Source organism: Bombyx mori, chromosome 11 (assembly GCF_030269925.1).
Source record: "Bombyx mori chromosome 11, ASM3026992v2".
NCBI classification, from domain to species: Eukaryota; Metazoa; Arthropoda; class Insecta; order Lepidoptera; family Bombycidae; genus Bombyx; species Bombyx mori.
In genome coordinates this window covers 2879530-2895765 of record NC_085117.1, presented here as the reverse complement: position 1 = coordinate 2895765, position 16236 = coordinate 2879530, and the positions used below count along the sequence as shown (strand labels likewise).

The window sequence follows — 16236 nt, the reverse complement described above, 5'->3', positions numbered from 1 at the left end:
CCGGTAACACGCCGCTGGGTCTGTGTCGTGCAGATCGCGGCGCCACCGGCGTATCAATCCGAAATCAGTAAAAGTATTCTCCCGTCGCAGGGGCTGGTAAAGGCGGCAACAAATCCGGCAAGCACAAGTGGGTGCCTCTGGACATCGAAGTGAAGGGCCCCAGGCAGAACAAGCACGGTCCTCCGCATGGTGCGAGGCCTGAGAACGGTAAGGGTCGCCTCGAGATTTGCTTGCAGGGTCGCGGTTTGTGACGTCATCGTTTATAAGTCGCTGGCGTGAAAGAGAAAATGAATTGGTTAAGTGACTTCACGACTGATTTTGATGATTTCGAACTTATGTGTGTTAACCGTAGAACCTATTGCTTGGGTGGACGAGCCTTCAGCTCACCTGGTGTTCAGTGGTTACTGGAGCTCATAGACATTTACAACGAAAATGCGCCACCCATCTTGAGATGGGTGATGATACGATTTCTAAGGACTCAGTATAGTTACAACGGCTGCCCCACCCTTCAAACCGAAACGCATTACTGCTTCACGGCAGAAGGCAGGACGGTGGTACCTACCCGCGCCGACTCACAGGAGGTCCTACCACCAGTAATTACGCAAATTATAATTTTACGGGTTTGATTTTTATTACGCGTTATGTTATTCCTTAACCGTGGAAGTCAATCGTGAACATTTTGTTAAGTACGTATTTCATTAGAAAAATTGGTACCCGTCTGCGGGATTCGAACACCGTTGCATCGCTACACACGAATGCACCGGACGTCTTATTCTTTAGGCCACGACGACTTAATTTCTGCATCGTTGAAGGAAAGATTTTTAAGATGAGATCTGATGACAGACACGGTTTCCCTGAACGGCGAGGAGCGTCCCCGCGGGGCACGCTCGGTGCGCGGCGGGGGGCGAGGTCGCGGCGCCCGGCGCCCCGGCCCGCGCCCCGTGTCCGCACTGTCCGCGCTCGCCGCCCCGCCGCACGCCGTGTTCCACCACCCTCACGACTTCGGCCACCATCCGGAACTGTCACAGGTACGCTCTAAACTAATCTAGATTGGCAGACTAGGTTAGGTGTGGATCGGGAGAGGCCTATGCCCAGCAGTGGGCGACTGGGCTGTTGATGATGATGATGATGATGATGATGATGATGATGATGATGATGATGATGATGATGATGATGATGATGATGATGAGACTAGGTTATAGCGCGCTCTCGGGTATCATATCGAGATAAAAAGCTTTTACAGTATATAATATATATGTGTATGAAGACATGAGTGAATGAAGGGGATATGATACAATCTGTTTATTTTAAGAAAACGGGCAACAAATTTTTGTTACATGTACCTTTTCTTCGTATGAGTCTCCTTCATCACATGAAATTTCTAAAAATAGCCTTTAAACTCGTAGTTTTAAGGTCTAATATGGTTTATAGGCACATAACACCTTCATTCAATGTAAAAAAACTCAAAAATATTCAAAATGGTACTTAGCCCCTTCATCCACTCATGTCTTCATATATTTTTAGAATTAAAAAATCAATTTATAAACTCTATCTCTATTTGCTCTATACATATGATTGTGTTTTAACTTTGACAAGATATAAGATTAAAATAGATCTTATATTAAGTATAGATGTGTCTCCTTACCTTCCTTTGAGAATTGGTGTAATATTTTCATCATTGAACGATCATGGTGCCACTATACTGTTCATTATATCTTGCGAGATAAGGTTTAATTTTGCATATCCTTTAACTTGGTATTAATGTCGAAAACCAGAGGTATAAATATTGACTTGAAATTTACTTATTGTTTTTAAGCTATTGCATAGTTTTTATCGCGGGCTTTGAGTGCGGCGACCGAATCAAGAAATTCTGTAACGAAAATAAAACCTAACACACCCACTCCGCCTACCATGTAGCTGGCGTTCAACAAATTCACACGTTGCGCTTGTGTAGTGTTTGTGAATAAGCGCGCGGCGTGACGTCGCATCATGAAAAGTCTGCCCATCTCTCTCTCTCGCGCGGTCTAGCTTATGAGTGTGAAGGGGACAGTTAATGTTTTGTTTTTGTCAATGTTTATAAATATAGCGTGGTCTTATTTTATTATTGTTTTAATATTAAATTATTATTGTCTAATTATAATTGCATAAGTTGATTAAAAATGCTATGCAATAGCTTTACCGCCGCACTGCCCCGAGTGCCACAAGTGTATTTTTTTTTTATATTTATTAAAAATTTATCTAAATGTAAAATAAGAACGTAATTAATTTATGCTCTAGTTTTCGACAATTGGAACTTGTATAATATTTAATATATTATATTATAAATCGAGGGGTGAAAGGATGTTTAGTTTAAGCGACATTTTTGCAACTTCACAGGAGAGCCATTTAAAGTTTAAGTATTTGGAAAAAATATGTCATAACCAAAAAACTTCTTTAGATATTTTTGAATGGGGTAAACTTATTTCGAAGTTCAATTAAAAACATCGAACTGTTGATGCTGTTACCAAATAAAACGGACCTTTAATTACAAAGATAAATGTCGCGTGTTAAGCGAAATGTCGCTTAACCCAAACAGCCTTTCACCCTTTATATACTTATATATACTTAATGGCTTGGATTCTAGTGCTATAATCGAATAATAAAGTTATCATTACGGGATGTTGGGATGAATCATGTCATGAAATCACAAATGTTCACGATTGACTTCCACGGTGAAGGAATAACATCGTGTAATAAAAATCACAACCCGCAAAATTATAATTTGCGTAATTATTGGTGGTAGGACCTCTTGTGAGTCCGCACGGGTAGGTACCACCGCCCTGCCTATTTCTGCCGTGAAGCAGTAATCCGTTTCCGTTTGAAGGGTGGGGCAGCCGTTGTAACTATACTGAGACCTTAAAACTTATATCTCAAGGTGGGTGGCGGCATGTACGTTGTAGATGTCTATGAGCTCCGGTAACCACTTAACACCAGGTGCGACGTGAGCTCGTCCACCGATCTATGCAATAAAAAAAACGTAAAATATTTGGGTTTTTGGGGGAACCCGAGAAGCTACGTCCAAAGACTTACATACTCAGAGTCTTTGATCTGACGCCAAAGGTAAAAATTACCATTATTACAAGAGGAAATTCTAGAAAAAATGTAACCATAGACGTGGCTCCTCGTGTCCCCCCTGTCCCCCCAAAGTCTTGATTTAAATCGCCATATTTGGGAACCAGAAATTATCGGTACAGGAACTAATAAGGGTCTCATTATTCCACCCGCTTCCTTCACCGTTCCATCACATCCGAAATCCTTGGGTACATTAATCTTTATTTGGGAAATTAATAATACTTTCTCATTATAATTTATTATTCTTTATATTCGAACGAGCATATTTGCTTTGTTTGGGGAATCATCGGGTTGATCGTATTTTAATTAAACATTATTGTTTTGCAAACCTTACGTAAATTCACTATGGGTTTTGGTGGTGTTACTATATTCATTAATAACCAATAATGTCGTTGCTTTTTGGGATTACGCGTTCATTGGTCTCTGGTCTTACGTATCACTTTCCTTCCTCCCCTCTCGTCCTCGTCTCCCCCCTCCCCCCTCCCCCCTCCTACCTCCACCTTTGCCCCAAAACAGCTGCGGATACCACAAGCGGGTTTGGCACAGGGTCTAGTGATGCAGTACCCCGGCTTGGCGCTGGGAGGTCTCGGAGCCGGTCTCGCCCAGGCTTATTACTACGGAGCGGCCGCCGCGACCGCTGCCCCATACGGACTAGGTCTGGACCAAGTAACGTTGAAGGATTTGATCAAGAAACAAATGTGAGTTTCGTTGTATATTTATCATTAGAATAAGTTATGGACAGTTCGTCTTTTCGCATTAAAAGTGTACAATTTCCAAAAATATTCGAAATTGAGTTAATATGCGGAATCATTTGGTATTTATACCAGTATTTTTCTCATAAATACTGTCAAAAGAGCGTAGTTTAATATATTTTTTTTTAGTTTCCCTATATTTTGACTACTATTAACAAAATTAATACACAATTTTATCTTACTTTTAAAGACACATAATGTAACTGGTAGAAAATAAAAAATTTATGTTGCAAAGATGATTAATATTAAAAATATCACATGTTAAACTTTTAAAATACTCTCCTGTAACATTAGTAAGTTTTGAGATTATACAGTTTTAATGCGAGAAGACGATAATTCATAACACGTTGACTGTGAGACCATTTCTGGGGGACTCTCAAACAGTTCGTATGAGGTCTTATCAAGGCAAGATTGGACTTTTTTACAGTGTAAATGAGACCTCAAAAAAGTCCATACAGAAAGGTGGATACAGTCGCCTCCTGTGGTGAGCGAAAGAACGCGGTTTTAATTGTCGCACAAGGGAACAATCATGCATGGGACTTTTTAAACCGCATAACGCAGTCAACATGTTGAGAACTGTACTTGAGACCTTAGAACTTATATCTCAAGGTCGGTGGCGCATTTACGTCGTAGATGTCTATGGGCTCCAGTAACCACTTAACACCAGGTGGGCTGTGAGTGCTCCATCTTGGCAATAAAAAAGATGTGTGGTGTCGTGGGACACCGGATAGGAACGAAGTTCCTTATTATAAAAATATTAATGTTAAGTTCTATTCGAGGTATAAAGAAAATAAAACTGGAGGATTCGCAACAACCCACGGTCATTCGGTAACGTGCGAACTTATTGTGGTACACTTCATTCACGGTTGTTTAAATAAGAGTTAATGTGTTGCGCAAACGAACGCCCTGAGATCGTGGACAATGAATGATAAAAAAATATGTTACTTTTTGTACGTTATTACAAAGTTAAGTCGTACACTGTGTGCGTTACTAATAAAAATCTTACGTTACGGACGTTTTTTCCCGGTTAGGGTACCTCTCCGCATCGTCCCATAACAAAAGCTATCTTAAACAATACCAGTCTTAGTTTGAATTACGATAGAACCGAAAATCACCTACCTCACCCGTTTTTTTCCATTTCAGCGAATACTACTTCAGTCCGGATAACCTGGCCCGCGACTTCTTCCTGAGACGGAAGATGTCCCCGGACGGCACCATACCGGTGACGCTGATCGCCTCGTTCCACCGCGTCCGGGCGCTCACCTCAGACGTGCAGCTGGTCCTCGACGCGATCCGGGACTCGGAGCGGCTGGAGCTCATCAGCGGCTTCAAGGTACCACCACCAGATAGACGAGACAGACGAGACACTTGTTCGTGTATCTCAAGTCGTTTTTAAAAAAAAAAAAACAAAAAAAATAGATTGCCGCTAATGGCGGTGTCTACGACACAAGTGACCAGTGGCTAGGAGTCCAGAGCGAGAAACCTCGTCACAATGCGCGCTGTATCGAGAATAACTAACTGCCTTCTGTCTCAGGCCCGTAAATTGTAGTCGTCGTGGCCTAAAGGATAAGACGTCCGGTGCGTTCGTGTTGAGCGATGCACCGGTGCTCGAATCCCGCAGGCGGGTACCAATTTTTCTAATGAACTACGTACTTGAGAAATGTTCCGTTGTAACTATACTGAGAGACTTTAGAACTTGTATCTCAAGTTGGGTGGCGCATTAACGTTGTAAATGTCGATGAGCTCCAGTAACTACTTAACACCAGCAAGGCTATGAGCTCCCACCTCAGCAATAAAAAAAAAATTAGCCTTTAAATTCGGAGTTTTAAGGTCTAATATAGGCATATAACACGTTCATAAAATGTAAAAAATCAAATACCTTAAAAATGGTACATAACTTAAACTTAAACTTAAAAAAAACGTTTCTAACACTGGCCCTAGCAAGTATCTACCACCGGCTCGGAAACGCAACCCACTGAGAAGATCCGGCGAGAAACTCAGCCGTGTCTATGGGTCAGGTGGAGAGTCAATCGATGACGTTTTAACAAACCTTTTGGTGTTCAAGGTGCGGACCGTGTTCGAGCCGACCAAGTGGCCGATACTGGACGTGGCGACCAGCTCCGACGAGGGCGAGAGGCCGGAGAGACCGAAGCCGGCCGAGCCCGAAAAGGCCGGGGCGGAGAAGACGAATCCCGAAAACAACGAAAAGGAACAGGCCAAGACAAACGCCGATGATGTCGTTCAAGTTAAGGTAAAGGTTTATATATATACACTAACTTTTGCCCGCGACTTGGTCCGCGTGGAATAGTTCACAAATAATGCTTTACTAGATGATGTTTTTTTTTTGAAGTGAAAACTTCTTTAGAATCGTTGTGATTTCAAACCGGATGCAACGGAAAAAACGACAGGTAAGAGACACAAATACAAAAATGTGTAGGATGAATGAGACAGAAATATACATACTATTTAATACAGCGCCATCCGTGAGATTTTTTAATACTAACGTGTGTATGAAAGCTCTTGTAGTGAATTTTAATTTAGGATTATACGTGAAATTAAAATATTAATTCACAGAGGGCGCTACCTTACAATTATTTACTAATGACAAAATTTTACATATACTTAAGACGTTTAGGATAATTGTATTTTAATTTTGGAAGGTTTCACTTCTACCACGTGTGAATTGCACATATTTTATTTTTTTTGATAACGCCATCTTGTTGTGTCTTTAAAGCAGTTAGTTGCTCTCAATTAAGAAAAATAGTATTATTATTCGCCAATAGATGTCGGGAAGAGTAATAAAGTTCATTATCGATGAAGTTGAATATTGAAAACACGAACAAAACAACATTTTCTAAAAATAAATCGTTGCTAGATCGATTTATCGCCCCCGAAATCCCCTGCATACTAAATTTTATGAAAATCGTTGGAGCCGTTTCCGAGATTCAGATTATATATATGCAAGAATTACTCGTTTAAAGGTATAAGATTTTAGAACAAATTTGGTTAGCATAAAAAACGTTATAGTGAGCCAACCTTAACATATAGACATATGCTGTCGCGGACTTTTTTTTAGATCTTTTAAAGCGGAACAATACTGTCATACATTATTTTAGCGAAAATTTAATCGTTTCTGCAGCGCACGCAGCGGAAACTTTCAAAAGGAAAAAAAACCCCGATTTTGAAACATTCTTTTTTAGTACTCCGCTTGTATTGGTCTTAGCGTGATGTTATGTAGCCTATAGCCTTCCTCGATAAAAAATGGGCTATCTAACACTGAAAGAATTTTTGAAATCGGACCAGTATTTCCTGAGATTAGGGCGTTCAAACAAACTCCTCAGCTTTATAATATTAGTATAGATTTGACAGCCCAACTGGCGCCATGTTGTTTTTTGTGACGTCATTGTTTGGTGCGACAATGGTCACTCGTATTTATAGTAGAAAACTGAGGGTAGTCTACTCATAAATTTGTAATAATTTTAACATTAACACTAGATTTACCAGACCAGTCATTTTGACTGGTCGTGCAACTTCAATTCAAAATTACTACTACATTAAATATTTGCTTTCCAAAATGATGTTATGACTTTTGTAGGTATAAGTAGAGAATATATTTTATGAACTTAATTTTACTTTATATAATGTTAGTAACAAATATATTTTTTGTTATAATGATTTATACAAGAACCAGTCAAAATGACTGGTGCATGTTTCTAGGAAGAAATGTATGATTTCGGGAGAATCATGAGACCGTGAAAATACAAATAGTGCCCATGCTTCTTTTGTTCATTACGTTATCGTTATCGAGCCGATTTGGGCGATTACCGTATCTATACGATTTTTTTACGAGTACTTAGTCCAAGCGATCTCCAAACGTAATCATTCATCTTTACCCATACAGTGACACGTAATAAACATTTATGAGTATTTGAAAAATATTCAAATATATGTTCTTCAGCAAGTAGCCTGCGTATCGTTACCCCCTAAAAATGTCAAAACGAATAAAAGTTTCTACATATTTAGAAATGCAACAAACATACCTCAGGATTGTTCAGATGTGGAAAGTGAATTATTTGATAGCGACGGTGAATTATTAGATACACAAATTGCTCCACAAGGCAATGATGAAAATAGTGCTAATATCTTGAGTAGTGATGAGGAAGTTCTTGATGAAGACAATATAAATCAGTCAAGTGACAGTGATTGCGAAAATATGCCAAACAAACGCACGAGACGATGCATGCGATTCCCTTCCAGTTCTGAAGATGAAGATGGAAGTAACGTACCAAATCAGCAAACTGAAATTGCTGCAGACGGAACTATTTGGACGAGAATTGAAGAAGGAGGTGTTGTTGGTAGATTACCAATTCATAGTGCTTTCAAAGATGTACACGGGCCAACAGCACATGCTAAAAGAAACATTATGAAAGGGAATCTAAGTAGTGCGTTCCTATTATTGATTGACAATCATATTTTGGAACATATACGAATTTGCACAGAGTTAGAAGCCTCTCGAGTTTTGGGGAAAACCTGGACAATTACGCAAGAAAAATTGAAGGCATTTCTTGCAATATTGTACGCACGCGGGGCATACGAAGGAAATACTTTGAGACTTCAATACTTGTGGAATAAAAAATGGGGACCATCATTTTTTTCTAGCACTATGAGTAGACGAGATTTTACAGATATTTTACGATACATTCGGTTCGATAAAAGAAATCAGAGGAGTCAACGCTTGCAAACAGACAAATTCGCTTTAGTCTCAGCAGTTTGGGATAAATTTATTGAAAACAGTCAAAATTGCTTCAAACCGGGAGCTTATATTACTGTGGATGAGCAACTTTTTCCAACGAAGGCCAGATGCAGATTTACTCAGTATATGCCAAACAAACCCCATAAATTTGGCATCAAATTTTGGTTAGCGTCTGATGTAGAAACAAAATATGTGGTAAATGGCTTTCCATATTTAGGAAAAGACGAGACTCGAAATGCATCAACCCCCCTAAGCGAATTTGTCGTAATGAAACTTCTTGAACCGTACACCATGAAGGGTAGAACTGTAACAACTGATAATTTTTTTACAAGTATTCCTTTGGCGTTGAAATTACGATCTAAAAGCACTTCGTTACTTGGAACAATACGCGCAAACAAGAGGGAACTGCCGAAAATTTGCAAACTGAAAAAAGACAGCATGGCACGTTTCTCGACGTTGTTGTACCAATCTAATGGATGCACACTTACTGTTTATAAGAGCAAACCAAATAAAAAAGTACTTTTACTAAGTACAAAACATAAACACATCAAAATTGATAAAGCAGCTAAAAAAATACCTGAAACTGTATTGTTTTATAATAAAACTAAATTTGGCGTCGATGTGACTGATCAAATGGCACGAAAATATACGGTGAAATCTGGTTGCAGAAGGTGGCCACTTCAAGTGTTTTTCAATATTTTAGATTTAGCCGGAATAAATAGCTGGATATTATACAAAAACACAACAGGAGAAAATATCTCACGGAAAGACTTTCTGTTTCGATTAGCAGAAGAACTTGCTTCAGAATATCAGACTTCAAGGCAAAAACCACACGAAGCTGATATATCAACTACCGCTGGCACGGTTTCTGTGCGCAAATGGTGTCAAATAGGATATTGCAATAACAATAAGACTACAAATATTTGCAATAAATGCAAGAAAAGTCTATGCGGAAAGTGTACAAAAAGCAAAATCTACATATGTAGAAATTGTGAGCGATAAACTGTAAAAATTAAGTCTTTTGTTATTTGACAATTTCCATAAATCCATTTTTGTATAAAAATTAATATTGTTGAATTCTTTTTACCATTTTTTAAGAGTGAATAAAGACTGGAAACTCAGTTAAGAATTTTTTTTATACACCAGTCATATTGACTGGTTATGGTAGAAATACGTATATTTAAATGGCTGGTAAATCTAGTGTTAATAGTTAATATGAACTAATTTTAGTTAAATAAATAGTAGTGTTGCACCGATATTTACATACATGTTTATGAAGCGATTTTTTTTTATGTAGTCACATGTTTTGGCCCCAAATGACGTCACAAGTCAGTTGAGCGTGCTCCATTAACGGACTTCTATTTATTGTTTTTTTTTCGCCTAATATTAGGAGGACATTGTCGAGGCTCCCAGTATAGAGCGGAAAGATGAGAAGGTTGAACCCGAGACGATAAAAGAACAACCGAATGATGTGAACAACTCCGACGTGGTCGTGGACACTGCGAAGGTCGTAGTGCCTGAACACGTGGAAGATGTAAAGGTGGAAGATGACAAGGAAGTGGTAAGTTGACATAGTCAGAGCTGTACAACTTTTTAATTTTTATTGCTTAGATGGGTGGACGAGCTCACAGTCCACCTGGTGTTACATGGTTACTGGAGCCCAAGAAAACTATGAAAGAACATCTCTGCAATAAAGTTTACTATAAAGTCAATGATTATCTAGAAGATTGCACAAAGTGGGAATGAGTTGCTCGCTCTGGGCATTTCAATATTGTAATAATTGTTACGTTATAATACTCATTGTAAAATTGAATATTTAAAAAAATCTAATATTTAAAAAAAAGACATGCCCGCTGACATTCTTGCCAGTTTTTCTCAGTACGGAGGCTAGTTTTTGTGAGGCGGTAGTTCTTTTTGACATTCAACAAGTATGTACTTTCATTTATGTTGAATTTTTTTTTTTTTATTTGATTTGATTCAATATATACAGCCAAATGCCTCTAGTGATGTCTTCACGTTCTGTTTCCTGCTGCAGCAGACCTCTCCGCCGCCGGAGCAGAAGGCGGACAGCGCTCCTGACACTCAGGAAGACAAGAAGCTGGATTCCAGTGACGATCCCCCGCTGCAGACCGAGGGGACCGAGGAGAGGCCGGGCGAGAAACGGTCAGTTTCATGCTTAGTTTATAATTTTGCAAACAGTTTTGCGGTCCTTTCATTATGTATGTATGTTTGTTGACCAATTGGACTGTATGTCTTATCGAAGCTCTTTTTATTTATTGCTTACATGGGTGAACGTGCTCACAGCCCATCATTTGTTAAGTGGTTACTGGAGCACATAGACATCTACAACGTAAATGCGCCATCCACCTCGAGATATGAGCTCTAAGGTCTGAAGTATAGTTACAACGGCTGCCCCAACCTTCAAACCGAAACGCGTTACTGCTTCACGGTAGAGAAAGGCATGGTGATGGTACCTACCCGTGCGGACTCACAAGAGGTCCTACCATCAGTAATTACGCAAACTGTAAATGGTGGGTTTGATTTTTATTACACGTTGTTATTCCTTCACTGTAGAAGTCAATGGTGAACGTTTGTTAATTACGTATTTCATTAGAAAAATTGGCTAAAAAAAGAGCTATAGTATTGACTCTGTGCACGTGTCACTGTCGGCAGTCGCAAGAAGCAGATGGTGGGCATCTTCCCGCTGGCGACCATGGGCGGGCCGCTGGTGGCGCCCGTGTCCGGCCTGCTGCGAGCCGTGCCGCCCCCACCCCTGCCGCGGTCAGACCTCAATATAACTTATTCTAGCTAACACATTATTGTACCTTATTATTTCATATTGCATCTTACTGTACCCCTACTGTATTATACCGTACCCTATCGTAGCCTATTGGACCTTACTATGCCATATTCTGCCTTACTATACTCTATTGTACCTTACCGTTATCTATCGTAGCCTAACGTTCCCTATTGTATCTTACTATACCAAACTCTACCTTAGTAAATCATATTCTACCTTACTATACGCTATTGTAACTTAATATACCCTATTTTACCTTAATATGCCACATTGTACCCTTATGGAACTTACAATACCACATTGTACCTTACTGTACCACACTTTACCTTACTTTACTCTATTGTACCTTACCGTTACCTATCGTAGCCTAACACACCCTATTGTACTTCATTATACTACTAGCGCCCTACTTATAATCTTACTGTACCATATCGTTTTTTTGTCATATCCAATTACATCTGATTATGTGCACTGTACTTTCCAGTCTTTAACTGTAAGCTTATATGATGTGTGCTGATGTATATTTGTCTATGTCGATACAGGATGTTCCGCACGAGCAGGCCCGGCCCGACGCCGCCGCACGACTCGCTCGACCCGAACGTGCCCGAGTTCGTGCCGCAGGCGAGGCGACAAGGTGACGTGACGTGACGTGACGTCTAAACGTTTGGATACTGTTACTGCGAGGCTCGTGTCCTCACAGATGCGCGGGCGGTAGGCTATTGAGACGCACGCCTCATGTCTGGGTTATGGTAACCGAGGGGGTTTGGGGGGCTGAAGATACCGTTTGATCCTTCGAATCGGAACGCATCTCTGATGCGTCCCCTAGTGCGGATTTTGAGTTCGAAACTCTGGGAGAGGACTGTCATTAACGCAATCCTATCTATGTAAACAGTAATTATGTATTAAGAATATTGAATTAATTGAGTGGCCACCAGCTACCAGGTGGACGGTAGGCGCGTTTGTCAAAAAAGGCAGGATAGGATGATGATATGATGAAGGATATCATATGGACAAGTGAAAGGTTATTTGGCTAAAACGATATTTTTGCAACTTTACAGGAGAGCCATTTATTTAGTGTTTTAAAATTTGGAAAAAAATATCATGACCAAAAACTTGTTTAGCTATTCTTGAATGAGGGAAACCTAATTGAAGTTCAATTGAAAACATCGAACTGTTCATGCTAATACTAAATAAAACGCACCTTTAATTACAAAGATTATACATCAACAAAGATTACAATATCTTGAGCCAAATAGCCTTCCACCCCTCGATATAGACTATATAAAGTGTAGCCAGTGTATTGTCTGTTTGTTGTACAGAGGACAACGGCAGCGAGCCGGGGGAGCAGCCGGGGGGCCGCCCGCGCTCCGCCGCGCACAGCCCGCAGGCCGAGGGCGGCGCCGCCGACTGGACCGAGGTACCCGACTACATATCTGTTCCCTTATTGCGGCGAAGCAGTAATGCGTTTCGGTTTGAAGGGCGGGGCAGCCGTTGTAACTATACTTGAGACCTTAGAACTTACGTCTTAAGGTGGGTGGCGCATTTACGTTGTAGATGTCTATGGGCTCCGCTAAACATTTAACATTAGGTGGGCCGTGAGTTCACCCACGACAATTGATGACTGTTTTTATGAAATATGCACTTAAAACATGCAGACAAATGACTTCACGGTGAAGAAATAACACCGTGTAATATATTTGCATTACTACATATTATTAGTAATTATCACAATATAGATGGCACAAGATCATTTTTGTAAAGTTGCGTGAGTGTTTAATGAGTTTACGGTAACAACTGAACGTTGTGTGAGTCGTTATATGATAAAAAAATTATGTGCTGTTAAATTAACGACAAAAAAAATAATTTAACAGCTCAGCAGACTGGGAACGCTGACCTTGCCATCTGATTTAATGTTACATTACACACTGTGTTTTAAAAACAAAAAAATACTAAAAGTCGTTGTGCACAGGTGAAACGTCGAACGAAAGCCGGCTCCCGCGAGCGCTCCGCCGCCGGGGGGCCCGCGACGGACGGGGAAGTCCCCGACGAGGAGCCTCGCGAGGAGCTGCACTTCCAACTGGACGAAGAACTCGACTTACCTCCACCGAGACACAACACCTTCACCGATGCTTGGTGAGTCTCAGACACTAGACCCATTCCCGGTCCTGAAGACAGAACGGAAAGCAGTCGACGTCGCCCCAAACACGTACGTCATTTCGGATCCTCCCGATCCACTAACGGTGCTTATAGGTACCTCAAGCCCACACACAGTCCACTGAGTTTCTCGACGGATCTTCTCAGCGGGTCGCGTTTCCGATCCGGTGGTAGATTCTGCGAAGCACGGCTCTTGCTAGGGTTCGGGTTAGCAACGTCGTCAGGTTTGAGCCCCGTGAGCTCACCTACTAGTTAAGGTTACGCTGAAATAGCCTCTCAAGGCTCTCAGCTTAGGTAGGCAAAAAAGAAAAAAAAACTAGGCCTCATCGCCGAGCTCGATGAGAACGGTGGTCAGTGCTTGGAGAAACTTAAAGCTCCCTAGACTTGAAAAGGTCACGATAAGAAGGTTATCGTATCTGTGTTCTCATATGCTGGTCTGATGCTGTGTAAATGGATCTACACGAGCTCCCACTGCCTGTTGTCGGAGGGCAAATAGTATTTCAAATATTATAGTGTTACGTGCTGGGGTTCGGGATAAATAAGCACTTAGAACACTCTTAATTCGCTTCAGGTGATCCCTTCGCTGTTTCGCTTCGAATAGTTACTGACTGACTGCGTGCCGTCTCTGCACGGCTTTTATAGTCGAGACGACATCCCTAGAGTTATCGAGAACAATCCTCACAAGTCGAGTATTTTCGGTGTGTGTTTCCTCGATCTGACAATAGATGGCGTTGTACTTCTCGAGCATTCTAAATGCTACTAGATCCTTCGATATTCGTTCGGCTATTCGGCGATAGACGGCGCTACTCTTACCGGCGTAACCATAGTATCGCATATAGAATGTTCTATACAAAAGCGCGCAATGGAACAAGGCCGTAGTCGGTAATGTGACGTGACGCGCGTGCGCAGGTCCGACGAGGAGTCGGACGCGGAGTTCACGGACGGCGATGTGGGGCGGCTGCTGATCGTGACGCAGACGACGCGTGCCGCCAAGCACGACGGACACGACCGCCAGGGGGACTGGACCAGCCGCACCAAGATCACGCAGGACCTCGAGCAGGTGGGTGCCGGGGCTGATCTCCGTCTTTAAGTTTAAAAAAAACTAGCGACCCGCCCTCGCTTCGCTTCGGAAACTGTAATTTATTATTGATTTCTCCACTATTTAATGGATGTTATTATACATATAAACCTTCCTTTTCAATCACTCTATCTATTAAAAAAAACCGCATCAAAATCCGTTGCGTAGTTTTAAAGATTTAAGCATACATAGAGACAGACAGATATAGGGACAGAGAAAGCCACTTTATTTTATACTATGTAGTGATTATGTAGTATGTAAGTGTGGGAGGCTAAAACGACAATAGGAAAGATCTTCCACCGAGCCGGTGATACTTTATAGTTAAAAAGAGGGTACTTTTGTTTTTTTTAACATATTCATAATTATTATTTTTAAACAGGTCATTACCGACGGACTGCGTCGTTACGAAGAGGACCTGTGGAACGACACAGAATATACTTCAGTGAGTGTTGGATTTGATTCATGATTTTTTTTTGTACCTAAGCTGGTGTAATCTAAGGAGTTATGCCAGCGTCAGCGAACGAGTAGGTGAGCTTACGGGGCTCTAACCTGACGACGCAGCTAACACTAACCCTAACAAGAGTAGTGCTTCGCAGAATCTACCACCGGATCGGAAACGCGACCCACTGAGAAGATCCGGCGAGAAACTCAGTGGGCTGTGTCTGTGGGTTCATTTACTCGTCGAGCCCTTCGTCGCAAGCGACGGGTTCGACGAGGACGGTGACCGGGTTCAACTCGAAAGACAATATATCCGATGGTAGATTTGCCGAAGCACGGCTCTTGCTAGGGCCAGTGTTGGTAACACTCCTGATTAGAGCCCCGTGAGCTCACCTACTCGTCAAGGAGAAGCTGATATAGTCTCCCAAGGCTATCAGCATAAGTAGAGAAAAAAGGGTTGAATTATTAATGAGTACAATTGTTACAGTCGTACGGTAGCGGCCGTGAGTACCGCACTGTGAGCCTGATCAGCCGTGAGCAGTTCGAGGCAGCCGTGCCAAACGAGCGGCATAGGAACCCCGCCCGCCCCCCGCCGCCCCCCGCGCACCCCCACCACCAGGTACACATGGTCGGATCGGATAATACGGCTTACCAGCAAATGGTTTACGCCTTCTTTTTTTTTATTGCCCTTGTAGGCCGACGAGCATACGGCCCATCTGATGGTGACTGATTACCGTCGCATATGGACTTCAGCAATGCCAGGGGCAGAACCAAGCCGCTGCCTTGCTACCTTTAGCCGAAATTGCAATCTTTAGAGTAAATTTTTTTAGAAAAACTTTTAAATATGTAATACTATTCTATGAAATGGTCAAATAATAGGGGTTAAAGTATGAAATTGCCATGCAAAATTGAAACGGACTACCCTTTTTTTCGTGATTTGGAAAATTTTCTACGTGATAAAAAGCTTTCTTCCCTGGAGGCAGTACAAAATGCTTTCACACACTTTTTAGAATTTAGATCACTAGAGTTCTATCGCAAAGGCATAAATGACCTTCCTATTCAATGGCAGCAATGTATAGATAATAATGATAGATATTTTGATTAAATAAATAATATGTTGAATGAACAAAAAAAAAAAACAAATTTCAAT

The 16236-nt window shown here is 41.3% G+C and overlaps 1 protein-coding gene across 19 annotated transcripts in view; it reads left to right on the top strand.

The window, feature by feature from the left end:
- Window positions 1-16236, top strand: part of LOC101744205 (la-related protein 1) — a 97586-nt gene that overhangs the window by 62553 nt on the left and 18797 nt on the right. For 7 of the 19 annotated variants that reach the window (XM_038013987.2, XM_038013994.2, XM_038013993.2 and 4 more), the window contains 14 exons: window positions 91-207; window positions 844-1028; window positions 3628-3809; window positions 5007-5196; window positions 5929-6114; window positions 10007-10177; window positions 10652-10779; window positions 11290-11397; window positions 11959-12050; window positions 12736-12833; window positions 13386-13549; window positions 14480-14630; window positions 15028-15090; window positions 15574-15705. In XM_038013987.2, the coding sequence (XP_037869915.1) occupies window positions 91-207; window positions 844-1028; window positions 3628-3809; window positions 5007-5196; window positions 5929-6114; window positions 10007-10177; window positions 10652-10779; window positions 11290-11397; window positions 11959-12050; window positions 12736-12833; window positions 13386-13549; window positions 14480-14630; window positions 15028-15090; window positions 15574-15705 (1967 nt within the window). The remainder of the gene's footprint in view (window positions 1-90; window positions 208-843; window positions 1029-3627; window positions 3810-5006; window positions 5197-5928; window positions 6115-10006; window positions 10178-10651; window positions 10780-11289; window positions 11398-11958; window positions 12051-12735; window positions 12834-13385; window positions 13550-14479; window positions 14631-15027; window positions 15091-15573; window positions 15706-16236) is intronic. The other 12 variants (XM_038013989.2, XM_062670987.1, XM_062670986.1 and 9 more) reach the window with 7 other exon arrangements.